We start from the raw sequence: 17,172 nt of genomic DNA on the forward strand, positions 1-17,172 counted from the left end.
TCAGTCTGTGGTTGTGTTACTAGATCGTGGCGTCTCTTGTGTGAGGCTAGATTTGTATGCACGGCCACATACGGTGCACATGTGTTCAAGAGTAGATGGGGATAGAGAGGCGTAAGCCTTTCGTCAAGCACGTCTTTCCTGTAGTTCCGCAACTCTGATTTCCTCAAATGTGTGGACAAGTGGTTCCCCAGGCAGATCTGTCCTCTGCCAATGCCTGCCATGTGCCGAGGTCCATCCTGCAGCTTTTAAGATTCTTTTTGAGAGTGTCTTTGTATCGTAAGGGAGGGCGTCAAATGCTCCTGGTATCAGTACTGAGCTGACTGAAGAAGATCTGTTTCGGTATTCTGCTGTCATCTATGCACAGAATGTGCCTGACCCAGAGTAATTGGGCTGTTATCAGCATTCTCTCAATACCTGAGATCCCACACCTGCCAAGGACCTCTGTATTGGGATCCTTTCCAACTACTTAATCCCACAAATAAAACGCAGGCACCGGGGGTGGAAGGCCTCTAGCTATTTTATGTGGCGCTGGTAAAGTGTCCACGTTTCACACCCATACAGCAATGTGGTCAAAACAACAGCTTGAAACGCCCTGCTCTTGTTATTGAGACAAACGCCATGCTCAGTTTCCAGAGTCGATGAGTCAGCCTGCCATATGCTGCGCTGGCCTTTGCAATGCGCCGCAAGATTTCATCATCAACTTGTGTGTTAAGTGAGATTACGCTCCCTAGATAGTTTGAAGATGTTGCCATCGGTTCTAAACTGGATATTCACCCCTGTGTCTAGACCATGGAATACTGTAAGTAACATGGCTAAAAAGTAGATGGCAAACAGGACAGGGGGTCATGACACAACCTCCTTGTACCCTTTGTCACTAGGAATGGTTCTGAGGCTCTTCACTCTCCGTCACGCTGGCCATCATTCCGTCATGGAATGACTATATTATGCTGACAAACTTGTCTGGACACCCTAATTTCCGTAACACCATCCAAAAGACATCGCGGTTCATTGTGATTCAAGCTACACAGAATTAACCATGCAGAAGGCAGGTTATCCTGTTCAGAATCACCCAAACAAGGATCTTTTCGGCTATCGAGAGGAGCCGTGACATACCACGGTGGTTCGCTAAGCCAAATTTGAAACGGTTGGGGAACGAGACATTCGAATCAAGCCTCTTTCGATAGATTTCGACGGAAAAGATTGAGGATATTATTCGGGAATAATTCCCTCCTCCGAAGCCTACTACAAATGTATTACCTTTCCATTTTTACCGTGGTCCACTTGGAATTTCAGTGCGATCGGAGCCTTTGGAACGAATTTATGGCTGTTTTCCGTCAGTGGATCCGGTCGCTTCCTCTGGTGGACTTCCCTACTCTTAGAAAGAGATATAGCCAGGAGAGAGAAACCGTTGGAACTGAAACTCTACTAAATCGCCTCAAATCGACCTAGAAACCACACAGGATACAAAAACAACAAAAAAGGAGTTCAGATGAGACATTTTTGTTGAAAAATCATTTCTAATTTTGCTTTCAAATTGGAATACTTTTTTCCCAAACCCTTATAATTTTCCTATTACGCAACGATCATCTTGATGCTCAAATTGCGTGACGCTGATGTTTACGCTACAAAGGAAAACACAAATCATCATAGAACTTGGGCTACCTTAGGGCCTGTCTGCCTGGAAGGAGCCCGTAACCCTCCTAGAAGGGATAGAGGGGTTACCCTCCTGTATTGTTTTTCCCGGTTTAGTTTACATGCGAAGTAAGGTTACCCTAGAGGAGGGTAACCCTTCTAGGAGGGTCAACGTTTTGTTTGTTTAGCCATGTAAATACTCAAGGTAGGGTTACCCTCCTAGAAAAGTCAAGTTTAGGGCGATCAGATTACTGTTACATTCCCGTCAAACATGGCTTTAAACCTGGAGAATTACTTCTGGTATTGCGATTACTGTAACGTTGTCTGGGGTAACTGCAATAAAACTCTTGCCAATAAACTCCAAAAGCTACAAAACCGTGCTGCTAGAGTCCTGACCTCCGCCGCCTTTGACACCAGCACTGAATACCTTTTTCAAGCGTTGAATTGGAGAAAGCTTGAATCTCAGCGCCAGATACAAAAAGTTGCATGGGCTCGCTCCTGATTATCTTCGATCTAGATTTGTCGAGCGTAGCACCATTACTGGCTATTCTCTTCGCAACACTGAAGCCGATAAACTTGCCGTCCCCTTTCCCCGCACCAATTTTCTTAAGGACGATGCCTACTAATACCAAAGTATTTTTGCGTGGTTTATGGCTATGCGGGAAAAGAAGATCTTAGGAAGGACTATTGGAATCCAAAAAGAAAATTGGGGGTAACCACGCATATTTTAGAGATAATTAAGCAACAATTATTCTAAAAAAGCCGTAAAATACAAAGCAATGTATGGCGTTTTTTTTTTTTTTTTTTTTTTTCCAAATTGAAGCTTTATTATCTCTGAAAAATGCATGGTTACCCCCAATTTTCATTTTGGATACCAAGAGCACTTGCTGAGTTCTACTTTCTCTGCTTAGTTTTAAACCGCGCAAAAATATCCCTGTTTTAGTAGGCACCACCCATAGGAAACCCGAGTAACTCAAGATGCGCAGAACGTATGCGCAGTAGCAAAAGTAGGCACCGTCCTTAAAAACAATTTCAGGTATAGTGGTGCGTTGTTATGGAACAGTTTACCAACTCACGTGCGGCAGGCACTGATCGCTAGCATCTCTCCAAGCTGGCTGCAGCGGCTTCTTTTAATGTAATTGCTTAATCAAACACGGCTCTCATATAAAGTTGTTAAGTTAATTTATTGTAGATTTAGATAGTTTATATTACGAATTTTGTAACCAGTATTTTTATAAGTACTACCTACCGTAACCGATGAGAATACCGTGGATAAATAAAGTTATTTAACTTGAAGAAAAAAAAAAAGAAATAATAATAATAATAATAATAATAATAATAATAATAATAATACCGGACCTTATTCAAACATGGCCGGTCTGGATTTTAATCATGATCGCGAAGAACAATTTGTAAACAGAAAATGATGAAACCGGCAAGGGAAGGGCGAGGTTACAGTTAATCGGCTATGGCTATGATTAGACTTTTAAGAGGGAAACTATGATTGTCATAAATGGGGAGTGGGGGGGGGGGGGGGGGGTGGCTGGACACATTTAGAAACATTTTCTATTTCATAGAAATCTCTTAGATCTAAATGTTCATAACTTTTCACAATCTTCAAAGCTAAAACATTCCAATTTCCAGGATACTACTTTGAAATGCTTTGTCACAAGGACTATTTCGCCTTAGTGTTTAAAAGGAATTCAGTCTCGTAGAAATCGAAAAGTATTCTCAGTTTAGTGTTTTAAAAAATTGATAATCTTTACATGTGAATTACTCGTCGAAATGAATGTTTATTCAGCCGTGCTCCTAAGGTGTTTTGGAATATTAGACCGAGCACAACTCGTTAGCGTAGAGCAAAACTTCTGATCGTTATTGCGTTGTGAACGAAAGCTGTTTACATGCAGGTTCTTAGATTTTCCGTTCTATATAGCTAGCGACCTTTCGGTAAACATCCAAGAAACAGTAATAATTGCACAGTTCCAGCGCAATATCCTATAGCCAACTCTAGCGTTATCAGCTGTCTCATTTCCAGTTTCAATATCCTTAGGCTAGATTTTTAATAACGACGTGTTTAGCTATTTTCTCTACTGTAAAACTAATTTTAGATGAAAGGCTTACCGGACTTAATTAGTATTCTCAGAACATAAAAAAAGAAGGTCGTACGTTGCACAACTTTGAATTACCAGAATGAGTTACCAGAATGAGTTACCAGAACGAGTTACCATAACACGCTGAAGTGTACCTGTGAATGTCTACGAATAAACAAGTTGTGAGTCCCAGTTCTGTGAAGATTCATTTCTGCTTCGCCTCCGCGGACGAGTAACAACGACCCTGTACCTCGGCATCCGCAACAAGTGCCACGCTGCCAAGTTTTAAGTGCTCTCCGAAGCTTTTCTCCACCGTTTCTCCGTCCGACAACGCCCGAGTTGTATCGTTTACCTCCGCGCATCGCCCGCGCAATAAAAACCGTTTAGCGAGCCACAAACCTCTTGTTACAGTTTTATCCGTTTGATAATATCACTCCTGCCCAAGACGGATAGTCCAGTGCTGTGTTGCTCAAAGCATCGTACGATTAGTAAGAATTTTCTGCAATCATGCTCTGCGTTCCTGAAAGGATCCATTCGCGCGTTACATTGGATCGCTCGTTTGAAATTAGGCATCCTGAGGATAAGGAACAAAAAGAAAACTCTTGAAAATCGTAAGGAAAACAGAGAACGATCGTCCGAAACTCCCACTTACACAAGCGATGCATGTATCACACAGCAAAGCAATCACTTATTATTACCGAAACTTAAGGAACATTTATTTTTACGGGCTTACATGGAACATTGAATTTACATTGTTATTGCAATTTTTATGAATTATATCTTATTTTTTTAATAGACATAGTTAAGCAATTTTTAATTAAGTAAGTAAGTAAGTAAGTAAGTAAAACCTTTATTAAAGTTTCGATGTACTAATAAAATATAGTAATAGTAAAAGTTAGATATTTACAAGAAAGTGATTAAAATTAACGAATATGGGAGATCCTGTGTAGCTTATGTACAAGATAAAATTAAAATTTTAAAAACTAAAATGATTCTACTGACTACAAAGATTACAGCAATTGCTGTTACTAATTTAAATGTCAGCAAGGTTCACTTTTCTTATTTTGTTTACAAAAACAAGTTAACTGGGCGAATCTCTTTGATTGTCGGTAAGTTTTGACCATAAGAACGGCCCGAGATATCTAACAGAGTGCTTGCCATGACGTGTAGTGAAATTTCCCTTCTGTGAAGCGTTTTTGGACCACTGGGAAAAGACGCTATATTATTATTATTATTATTATTATTATTATTATTATTATTATTATTATTATTATTATTATTATTATTATTACTTATTGGTGTGCGTCATTATATAGGATGACAAACAGATGGTTAGCGAATCAAAAGTCAGTCAATTGTAAATCATTTCCAGTATCATATGCTAGTAACGTTAAATGCGGGTAACTCATTCATAATGAAACTCCAATCCACTTCCGTTCAATTTTCCAAACACTTCCTTCTCAAATCTCTCATTCTGCTCTGGCGTGAAGTAAGTCTTCCAATCTCCAATCACACCCTTCCGAAGCAGAATCGCACTATTTTCCTTCTCGGATAACTTAAAACTTTCGGCATTTTTCGTCATTCCCTTGAAAGTACACTGCTCGGCAATGCGATTAATGAGCTCATCTGACAGGGGTTTGTTCAGGAACTCGGCGATCATTCGAACATGGGAAGGTAGGTCCTAGAAAAGATAAATGTAATAAGCAACATTCAAGTACTGGCCATAAGTTAAGGCAAACAGTGACACCAACTTGTTTACTCGATGTGGGAGTCGAGGGCTAACAATATCATTGTTCTCCGCGGAGCCAGTCATTTAACGTTTCGTTATACCTCTCCAACCCACATATAAAATATGTGTACATTTCGACGAGCCTGTTTTAACGGAACTAGTCATAAAGAGGCACGTTTGCATTGCCCTTCGACATGCTGCTAGCCTGCGTAGCAAGCGATTCTGTGAGGTTTTGTGCGTTTTTTACTCTCTGGTCGTGCAGACTGGGACGAGAGCAGTAAAAACGGATGAAGGCGTGAGGGTACCTGCTCTTCAAATCGTAAGGGAAGATTTCTTCTGGGTATGCAACGCGAACACAACCGAAAAATTACCGAAACAATTGAATGCTCTCCGAAAACTCACCGAGCTCTGAGCTGGCGCCATGTTGTGACGTCAAGCGGTTACCAAATTTGGTAACTCTGCCGGACTTGGGGGGAGGGGAGGGAGTATGCTAACGAACAAATCCGGGGGTCGTGTGTCCGATTTCCACTGAAGTCAAAGATTGTTTTCTTTCAGTCTCGTGCGGTCTCCCATTTCCTTACTAGGTATAACCAGAGTGCAGAAAAGAATGGGCGGTGAAACGCAAGCTCAGCTCTTGAGCGATGTGCGATGCGAAGAGAGACTGGGTCGAGAGAATAGAATGCATTCGAAAACAAAGATGCCAGCTCACAACAGCTGGGAGATAGCAGAAGATCTGGGCTAGCTAGAAGATCTGCAAATCCTGAAATGATTCTTAGTCTCAAAGACGATGTAGATGACGAAGTACTAGAAGAAGCCATGTTCAAAGTAGCTGAACCTTTTGAGGTAAAGGAAGTTTTATCTGTCTCCAGAGATTATCGTCGAGCTGTCAATGAAGCGAGTCCAGATTCGCTTGAGGAATACTGTCCAAAATTGACAGTGATAGTGTAAATAGCCTGGGAGCATTTGTTAGAGAGCTGAATAATGTCGTCTGAGAAGCTTAAGAGCCAGCAATTAAAAATAAACTGTCTTCGTTTCGAATTCTTGTAGCTCACTGTTTTGAAACCCTGACTGGTGCTAGAGTGACCAACCGCGTACTGACCACTTTGATCTCCAACTAAAAAGGTCATAAAGGTCAGGACTAAATTTAAGCATGTGAAAGAGGTGAAGTTGTTCTATACATAGTCAAGAACGTAGGCTTTCAGCTGCTTTAGGTAGTTGGGAATGAACTTTTCGATTATCGCGCGCCGACACAAAAAGGAACGCGTTTTGAAGAAGCGAGATTTATTTCAAGTAAAATCGTTTCTGATTTTGTATCTAAAAACCATTCTTTATTACTTACAGCTTTAATAGCTTATCGAAATGTTCTGTCCACAAAAAGTACGTTGAAATGTTTCACTGTTCTCTTGTAACAGGCGTCTTTTTGCGTCAGACTTCATATTTCCTTTGCCGACATTTTTACTCGGGCCGTAAGGCAGACCGAGTTAAGGTTTCGGTAGCATTATCAAATTCTTTTTTCTTTTTGGGGTCGCGATGGGCCGAGAGATAAAACTTCGCGCTTTACTTCGCGCCACGAGTTATTGTTCTCGGTCTCGTTTTTTTGTACTCGGCTTGTGCGAGTTACGTTTTCTGTCGTGTTATCAAATTCTTTAAATTCTCGGTCGCGTTCTTTGTTTTCGGGCCGTGAGGAGTGTTTACAATATGCGAGCCAGACGTACGAGGCATGCGAGGCATGAACAACCCCAACCTAAACTGCTAACCGTTAAGCTAACCGGGGATCTATTTAAGCTAACCTAAGTGCTATTTAGGCTAACTGGAGTGCTCTTTAGGCTAACCGGAATGTTTCTTAGGCTAACCTGAGTGCCTCAAGGCTACTTTTGTTTAACCGAAAATTTGGCCACTAAATCCGTCTATGACCTCGCGGGCCAAGATTATTAGAGAAAGGTGTCTCACGTTTACTATAGAAAAACAATCAATATAGAAACGGTTTCTGTCTTCAAATGAAAGGTGAATAGCAAATGCTTTCCCCTGAATTTCATTTAAAAATATAAACAGCGAAACATTGAAAAACGTACAAGGATATAGACGTACACGTGATGCGTAACGTTACTCTAGATCGGGGGAGGGGGGGGGGGGACTCAACAGATGCTTGGGTAGGGAGGTGCGGCCCGGGCGTTCAAACCCTGACCCTGTTTAAGACACGATTCTCCGATTTCCCTATCCCGTTTCAGACAGAATTCAAAATTTTCAGGCCCTTTCTAAGACATTTAACCCAAAATCACACCCTGTTTAAGACTACAATGAAATAAGAATACACTAGTTTCTTACTGTATTTTAATGCATTCGCAATCACAATCTGTTTAAGCCATTAGGTCATGTAGGGATACCCTGTTTAAGACAGAAAGTGATGAAATAGATACCCCGTTCAAGACAAGACACCCTGAAAACCATACCCTATCGGGCCGCACGTCCCCGTTAAGGACACATAAGGGAGTACCCCCGGGTCTAGATCATACCGAAAATTAAGATCCGTCATTGACCCGGCGTCACATACATATTAGGACCGTACAAATGGTTTCTGTCTCTAAACGAAAGGTGAAAACGTGAGGATTAAAGCCCGGGGATTATAAAAAGCATTCGTATGACAAATCTCGTTTTCCCCTGTATTTCATTCTGACTGCAAGAAATGCAATTCTATCTGGTGGTTACTTATTGCCTCACTATATCTCTTTATCTATCTATTTGGTAGCCTGCGAGCAAGCTCTCTTGGGGGTGGGGGGCGGGAGGGGGAAAGAGGATCTACCCCCAATAGAGCTTGCTCGCAGGCTATCTATTTGGGGGAAATGGCGATGCTGGAGGTTATCACTGTTAAAAGATTGTAGGCTTTACGCATCACACAGTCAGATATGGCCCGAGTATAAGCTGGAAACAGCTTCTTGTTTGAACAGTGATCGTTCTCGAGCGCTTTCGACCCAGTGTCTCTCCGCATCTCACATCGCTCAAGAGCTGAGAGGGCATTTCACCGCCCATTCTTTTCTGTGCCCTAAAATTAATTCCCAGGTTCATCTACAGTATACTTATCCGACATAAAACAAATTGCATAGTTAAATACTATATTTGCTGCAACATACCTTGAGTAAATCTTCATATTTGAGAAACAAGACATTTGGATCATCTCTGTGTTTCCACCAGTCGAGTACATGGTCAGTCCAAGCGTTCCAACCCACTGTAACATACACATACACATACACTTTAATAAGAGTGGATATTCAATAAGCTAAAGCTGAATAATTCACGGCCGGTGGGAGAGGGTGGGGGTGGTGGTCAGCTCCTCGGCATTTTTGCCGTCGGGACTTACGACAAGGTTCTCCAAAGCATGACCGTATTTCAGACCAAAAGATGTAATTTTCCGGTACCTTTTTCTAAACCTGTATGGCCTCTCACATTCATACCCATTTTCAGACCTAGTTTCTAGAATCCATACCCATTTATGTAGAATCTATACTCGTTTACTGCAGACTTTAAGACCAAAATGGTTAAAACCTCTACCCTATTTCAGAGCAAAACGGCTCAACAAAGCATACCCTTTGGGTCGCAAATACGTATATAGTATATAGTTTATATAGAGGAGTACCTTCCACCTTGGTTTGGGCATTCCACGTGAAAAATCGAAATAAGTAAATGCCGCTCTTGGCTTTCCCATTACATTTTTATGATGTTATGTGTTTTAATAATTTTAGATAGATATAATGTCATGTATAGATATGGAAATACCCTAATCAATTGTTGTTATTGAACAATGGGTTATTTAAAATTGTTATCGCATATCGAGAAAATGGTTGACTCACTGACTAAAACTAGAGCAGGCATTTTGTTTTATTAATTTCTTTGCGTGATGAGAAAATAGCATAACGTTGAATGACAAAAACCAGGCACTGTACAAACTCACTCTTCCCATCCAGGAATAAATTGAGAAAGAATTCCCATGGCCCACTATATCCATATCCAAGACCTTTAACTTTCTCTTGGAAGTGAAAAAATGAAACTGCGACATCCTTGGGATTACGCGCGATGTAAATGTACTTGCACTGTGTTTCCTCGTTTGCACCTTTAGGAATAACACTGTAAGGAAGGTGGGTTTTCATCAGGCGAGGACTTGGTAGAGTTATGAGGTCAGGTTGTGGCCAGTGTAAATGTTTACAAGTGGCTGGTTCTAGGAATGGAACTCGTTGCGTCAGTTTTTCACTGCTTATTTCTGCTTCGTTATGCATCTGCCAGACAATTTCTTGAACCCATGTTGTTCCTGAACAAAAATAATAAATTAAGTTATGTATTAGTGCTTGTTTGAATACCTGAATTATTTGGTCAAAAGGAGAAAATCTTTAACTTATTCTAACTTGATTGGCTTATCTGATTGCCTTTCTCTTCAAGGTACTGTACAATGGTTACTGACGTTTCTACAATCATTAATCAATAAATTGTAAATAGATAACAGAAGCCACGCTCAGATTCGCTTAAAATGTTAAAACAAGTTCTAAGCCTGATGGCCGTGAAACCAGGCCTTCAAATTTATTTCTTTGGCTATAATTAGGCATAAGGGGCGGAAACCAGGACTCTCACGATCAGTTTTGGGGCCCGATAAATATGGAACTTCAACATCCCTCAGAAAAGACAGGCAAGGGCAAGAGTAATTAACTTTTTGACAAGGCAAGAACAAGTAAAAACTGAGTGTTTTGTTTTAAATTAAGAAAACGCAATTTAGGTCAGTTTCGAGTCAAGGTCGACTATGATTTGGAAGTGAGAATTCACGACCTAGTACAAATTCACAATAAGATTTGGCTTTATTGAGTCGGTAGACAAAGTCAACAAGTGACATTTACAACTGACCTATAAATATACCTTGCAATGATAAATATTTTGACTATTGCGAACTTTCCTCAAAGTAAAACGACGGAAACAGAAACCTAAAAGAAACGTATAAAGCATCGCGGGCGAAGGGAAGGTGGAACGGGTAACAAGAGTGATTGACAAGATTATACCGACTCGATCAGTGCCAAAGAGGACAACTATTCTTTTGTATTCGTTGTCGATCAAGGCATCAATTAATCCTCCAATACAAGGGAAGGAGTCATCTAGATGAAAGTTCATCCTGCTCCGGTTAGACAAGGAACAGCTTTCTGGGGTAACACCGATCCACAGGTATTGATTTGAAAATGGTTGAATTTCATTTATTATGAACACGTTAAAACTACAATGCTAGGCAACTAATTGGCTCGTTAGTGTAATGGTTTTATGTGTCGAGAACAAATGAAGCAAATGACGCGGGTTCGAGGCGCACACTATTCTGATTTTTCCTAAAGCTAGGTACAGAAGCCGTAATTCACATGAGCCGAATCGAATTCGAAAATAGACCGACCCAAATTATTAATCCCGGCTGAATTGATTCAGATGCCGAAATTATAAATTCACTGAAGCATACTACGATTGAGGAAAATTGCGAATTACTTTGGCTCATGTTTGAAGTACGGCGTCTAAATCAAAGCCGGTCCACTTAACAAATCGACGGCAGTTTTCTATGGTCTATACTCTTATAGACCATAAAATGACGTCAAAAAATGTTCAAAACTCAAGTGGAACCACAAGCCGCATGCGAGTGGTTTCACTGCCAAGTTTTGGACATTTTATGGCGTCATTTTATGGTCTATAAGAGTATAGACCATAGAAAACTGCCGTCGATTTGTTTTTGACAATAACATGGATCGGAAAACCTACGAGCGGAATTGGCTATGTTTTTCGTTGAGAAAGCGCGCGCGTTACATCTGACGTCATTTTTATCGTCTGTACTCTTATAGACAATAGCTACGAGCCAATCATCGCGCGGGAATTTGGACAGTTATTGTAAAAACTGCGTTATTCCCAGCTGAGCCGATCCTATTAGATTTGCCGTTCTAACTTCATTCAGACGCCGTACTTCTTGACTTACTTTAACTTATTTCCTTGACCCCAAGGGGAGGCGCAGGGGTGGGGGAGATGGGAGATGGGCCCGAAAGATCGATTACGGAAACCGAAAATTCTTCAAGCAAGTTACGCCGTACTTCAATTGAACTTAATTCCTTGAAATCGATTCGGCTCATTTCGAGAACGGCGTCTGCACCGGGCCTTAGTAATTTTTGAAAATCTAGGTTCCCAGAAACCTCATTTCCTGCATTTTGACACCCATTTTAGGCAAATCACAAATTTGTTTTACAGCAGCTTTTTAAGCTATGTACATCATTTCTACGGCATAATTGTTCCAACTTAAACAAGAAAGTTCAATGTACATTCCGCGCCCTGTCAAGTGCTGATAGCCATTCGATCTGCTGATAGTCATACACCAAGCTGGTAAGCTGCATCATTCTCGGGTGCACCTAGGCCTTCGAACAAATTGACTATCTCGTCAAGATTGACAGGCATATCATATTTGATATGCATTAGAACCAGGGCGGACATTCTACTCTCTCGCATGGTACACCTCATGTAGTTGTTCAACCTCCTCTTTGTGCTTTTTCTTCCGCCATTATTGATCTCCGAACCCCTCGAACCCCCCCCCCCCCCCCCCTTCTATGCGCCTAGCATATTAAAGTACTGCTATTAAAAATGACAGTTACAAGCTTTTCTGCTTTTCTGAAGATGGCTTACGGCTCAGATTTACCGTCAACTGAAGTCACCAACAACAGTTCTATTATTAAAAACTAATCTGGATGTTCACACTAGGCATACTACTGAGTCTACTGTTACTCCTGGGTTCAAATAATTTACTATTCAACAGTCTTTATAACAGTGAGTACTATTAAACAGAACATTAAACAATCTATTGATATAGTTCTGAGTACAACCACTTTGTAGAAAACTACTCCCCCACGGATGATTCATTAGTGAGACTGTTACGTTTTTATATTAATTTGAACTTGTACAAACATAGGTGTCTACTTCAGTTTATATTCATTATTGCTTTTCCAACAGATATGCTTCATTTCCTCAGTTGATGTTAATATAAAATGCAGATTTCGACCTCAGTATGTAAAACAAATTAAAAGTGGTTAGGAAAATCGTATTAAATAAAATTGAAAAAATATTCAATTTCTTCATCTGTTTCTGTGTTGAGCCACTTTCAATTTCCCCTACTGACTAGCCAATTATTGCTGGTGACCCCCCTCTTTCACTCAATTTTTTTGGTAGCCCCCCCCCTTAAGTGCCATTTTTTTCTCGTGCCCCCCCCCTCCCCATGCTCATAAAAAATGAACGGTCCCTAATGAGTAATGCAACTTACAGTCAATCCACGTCATGCGTGACCGGTATTTTTGAAATTTGAACGGAGTTTTCAGTGAATTTTGAACATCACCAAGAGAGTTCAGAGTAAAATTTCCCTAGTTTATTGACTGCATAAAGCTACGAATTTTTCTTTACATTACAGCATTAAGTATTTCAGGAACAGCAAGTGTTTCCCAAGTATTTTGAATCTTTTTTTTTTTTTTCAGTTGATGCGTATTTTTCGGAAAGATTTCCAGAAGAGGAATGTGTAACATTCCATTCAAATGCCGGGCGTTACAAAGAGGAATTCGAATCGAATGTTCATTTTCTCGGAAATACTGGTCACGCGTGATGTGGATTGACTGTATCTTCTCTATCTGACGTATGTCAAACGAATTACAAACAAACTGCACAGAACCCGACATCAGCCAAATCCGCAAGCCAGAAAAAATAATAGATACAGTGGAACCTCGATTTAACGGACCTCTATTTAACGAAGTCCTTGATATAACGAACGATATTCTATGTCCCGGCCAAAGTTACAGTAAAATGTATGAAATAGAACCTCGATATAACGAATTCATGGATATAACGAACATAATCCGGAAGCCCAAACGTAAAATCTACCTCGATATAACGAATTACAATGTCAACACCCGACAGAAGATAAACGCTGAACAGATCAACACACTGAAAGTGTCGTTTTTATGGTAAACAAAAGCTGCGAGTCTGCTCAAAAGTGAAAATAATTGCTACTGAAAGCCACCAGAAAAAGCACTTCTGGGTGACGAAAATTGCATTGAATTGCGTGACAGAAGTCACCTGGGTTGAAAATCAATCATTAGCTATGACCTCGATATAACGAACATTTTGGTCGTTTCCCCTCAAGTTCGTTATATCGAGGTTTTCGATATAACGAACACTCGATTTAACGAACAAATTTGGCCGGTCCCTAGCGACTTCGTTAAATCGAGGTTCCACTGTAGTGAGAAGCTAAGGCGAGATCGCCAACCGTGACGTCTAACTTCGAGTATAAACTCTGCAGTAGTAAAAAACAACAAACCTGACGTTTTACTTACGATTTATCACCAAAAGTGTAAAACATTTCCCACCCACCTGACTTTGGATATGTCACTACAAAAACATCATCCGGTCTCGTCTTGAAACTTGAAATAAATTCGGTCAGCAACGCAGCATCGTCAACGAAAACCGCCGGAAGTTTCAATCCCAGAACCTCAATATATTTGCCTGAAGTCCATTCGCCTTCCGTAAACTGAATTACAGAAGAACTCGCCATGATTTGCCCTCAGTGAATTTTCTAAATCAACGGGCATGAATCCTTGAACACGCTGGAAAACGTTCCACGAATGACACAACTCGAACACCATGGGTTAGTAATCCACACGTCACCGCACAGAGGGGTCACGTGAGATAGTGAGATAGCATTGCGCCTGTGCGAAGTCAGTGTATTGCATGCCGCTTTTCAAGTGGCGAGCAGGTTTGCATGTATTGGTTAAGGTTATCGATAATTCGCTCGCCAAAACTCTTTTTAGTCACTGTCCCCGAGCCGCTCATCAATCCGAGCAACTTGAAGCGGCCACAAAGCAATGACAAAGTGCGAACGGGAAAGACCATGTCGCGTCGGTGTATCTGTACAGGCCCGCAAACGGCACTATGGCAACAAAGCATGCCCCAGGGCATGATACGCTAACAGTGCCACCCTTTTTAAAACACTAATTACACGGAATGCCCGCAGGGCATGACGTGTCTAGGTTTCGGTCGGGTATCTTTTTCTTCATCGGTGTCATAAATGTGCACATTAATTTATGCATTAAACTCTGTCCTCCCCTAGTAAGGATATATTGTTCTGATTGTCTTCAACAGAAGCGGCCCAATCAAAATCTATTTTTCAGGCACATATCACGAGAGAGGGGACCCACTCATCACTTCTGTGTGACGTCAAATCATCATTTGATTTATTCATTAAAACTAGATTAAATTCTTCCCTCTCCCAGAAGGGATCTATTGTTTTGATTGTCTTGAACAAAAGCGGCCCAATCAAACTCCATTATCTGGGCGTTTATCACGAGGGAGGGGACCCACTCATCTCTACTTGTGTGACGTCAAAGCAAATCATCATTTGGAAAAGTTGTTTTCGTTCAATGGCGGCCACATGTCTGAATTTAAGACTCCGGATCTGCCGTTTTCAGAGAGAAAACCAACCTTTTTCAAGCAGTAAATCGAAATAATAACTTCTAGGTAGTACTCGACAGTTGAAACGGCGGAAATTGGGAGAGTTCACAGCAAAGAAAATCCGCTTCAAAAAACAGATGGAATGATCAACGCGAGGGATTAGAGCTAGAGGAGGCCAGACCAGTTCAGCGGGGTCATGACGTTATTGCATAGTTATTTCTGGTATGATTCCTAGTAACACAACGATAAGTATCACGCAATATATCTGAATAAAACCATTCAGACAATTATTTCAATGGCCAAGGGAGGATATTTTTTAAATATCTGCGAAACATACAATGGGGAATAATTGGGGCTACATTAAGCATTCCGTGTAATGCCATTAGAGGGGCATCTTGTTATGGTAAAAATGCCATCGCTTATAGAGGGCCAATGGAACATTGAATTTACATTGTTATTGTAATTTTTATGAATTATATCTTATTTTTTTTAATAGACATAGTTAGGCAATTTGTAAGTAAGTAAGTAAGTAAGTAAGTAAGTAAAACCTTTATTAAAGTGTCGATGTATTTAGCCTAGGTAGACTAATTGGGGACGCTGATAAAATATAGTACTAGTAAAAGTTAGATATTTACAAGAAAGTGATTAAAATTAATTAACGAATACGGGAGATCCTGTATAACTTATGTACAAGATGAAATTAAAATTTAAAAACTAAAACGATTCTGCTGACTACAAAGATTACAGCAATTGCTGTTATTAATTAAAATGTCAGCAAGGTTCAGTTTTCTTATTTTGTTTATAAAAACAAGTTGTTAGGCTAGTGATCGATTAGTCAAGAAGTGCGATTTTGGGTCTGATTTCCGGTCTCGATGTCATAAATAATTTCCAGATGTTTGCTCGGCGTGATTTGGATTGTGTCATGGATCTAGAATGAAGACGAAAAATCAATTCAAAACGCTGTCTTGCTCCGATTAAGCCGACTCTGTTGTAGAAAGCTAGACTTGAGCGCTAAAAGACTGGGTTTTGGGTGAGATTAAAGATGCGCTGGCGCCGTTAATAATTGCCATATGTCACACTTGTTTAGTCGGATCACAGGTCGTGTTTCATTTCACTCGGATGTCAACGTCACGTATAATTCCAAAGAAAAGCCCCTCTTTTCTCTTGCATAGTATTTCCTGACCTTACTTTCTTGTGACGAACCGTAACTGGAGTATTGTTAATTACTAGCATATTCCTTCAGCTTAGAAAGTCTCAAAATGTGCTCAATTTCTGTAACCACCTAAAGTTTTTGAAAATCAGCTCAGATAGCTCAATGGCATAAGTCAAACGAGTCTAATGAGCTTGAACAAATGAAAATATGGTGCATATGTTATAGCCCTGCTTGTCTAAATGACATTTTTTTGTCAAGCAATGTAACTGATGTTAACAGACGGCCTTGAAGCCCGAACTTAGCCTGTCATTTTAGGATATGTTTTATCTAAGAAACCTGTTAGCCTTTGTTTTATGCCACTTATTAAGGTCATGATTTCTAGCCCAAAAATACAACTCTTGAAAGCACCGTTTCTTGTTCATTTGATTGCTACAGATCATTCTTAAGTGTTTTATGATGCAAAGCAGAATATCAATCCTTTCTGGGAAATTCGAGCCTATACCCTTGTGCTATCTGAGCTGATTTTCCAGAAGGTGGCTACAGAAATTGACGTTTTTGTTAACTTTTCTTAAGATATTTTATTTATTTATTAATTTTTCTTAGCGTTTCCTATCGAATTTCACATCAGTAAATAAATAGATTACAAGGGTCATCTTGTATCGTAAGGGAGGGCGTCCCATGCTCCTGGTATCAGTACTGAGCTGACTGAAGAAGATCTATTTCGGTATTCTGCTCAGTGTCATCCATGCACAGAATGTGCCCGACCCAGAGTGATTGGGGTGTTATCAGCATACTCTCAATACCTGAGATCCCACACCTGCCAAGGACCTCCGTATTGGGATCCTTTCCGACCGCTTAATCCCACAAATAAAACGCAGGCACCGGAGGTGGAAGGCCTCTAGCTATTTTATGTGGCGCCGGTAAAGTGTCCACGTTTCACACCTATACAGCAATGTGGTCAAAACAACAGCTTGAAACACCCTGGTCTTGCTATTGAGACAAACGCCATGCTCAGTTTCCATAGTCGATGAGTCAGCCTGCCATATGCTGCGCTGGCCTTTGCAATGCGCTGCGAGATTTCATCATCA

General features: G+C 40.6%; 1 protein-coding gene across 1 annotated transcript; it reads right to left on the reverse strand.

Annotated features, from left to right (window-relative positions):
* Positions 1–4,552: 4,552 nt before the first annotated feature.
* On the reverse strand, positions 4,553–14,441 carry LOC146483776 (sulfotransferase 1C4-like). The gene is made up of 4 exons (XM_085105957.1): positions 13,855–14,441; positions 9,398–9,751; positions 8,580–8,674; positions 4,553–5,403 (listed from the first exon to the last, which is right to left on the reverse strand). Exons 1-4 carry the CDS (start codon positions 14,033–14,035, stop codon positions 5,128–5,130), a joined length of 906 nt encoding a protein of 301 aa, XP_084962083.1. The 5' UTR covers positions 14,036–14,441; the 3' UTR covers positions 4,553–5,127.
* Between the last annotated feature and the right edge of the window lie 2,731 nt (positions 14,442–17,172).

This window comes from Pavona decussata, unplaced genomic scaffold (genome assembly GCF_977016875.1).
Source record: "Pavona decussata unplaced genomic scaffold, jaPavDecu1.1 SCAFFOLD_38, whole genome shotgun sequence".
Taxonomy (NCBI): Eukaryota; Metazoa; Cnidaria; class Anthozoa; order Scleractinia; family Agariciidae; genus Pavona; species Pavona decussata.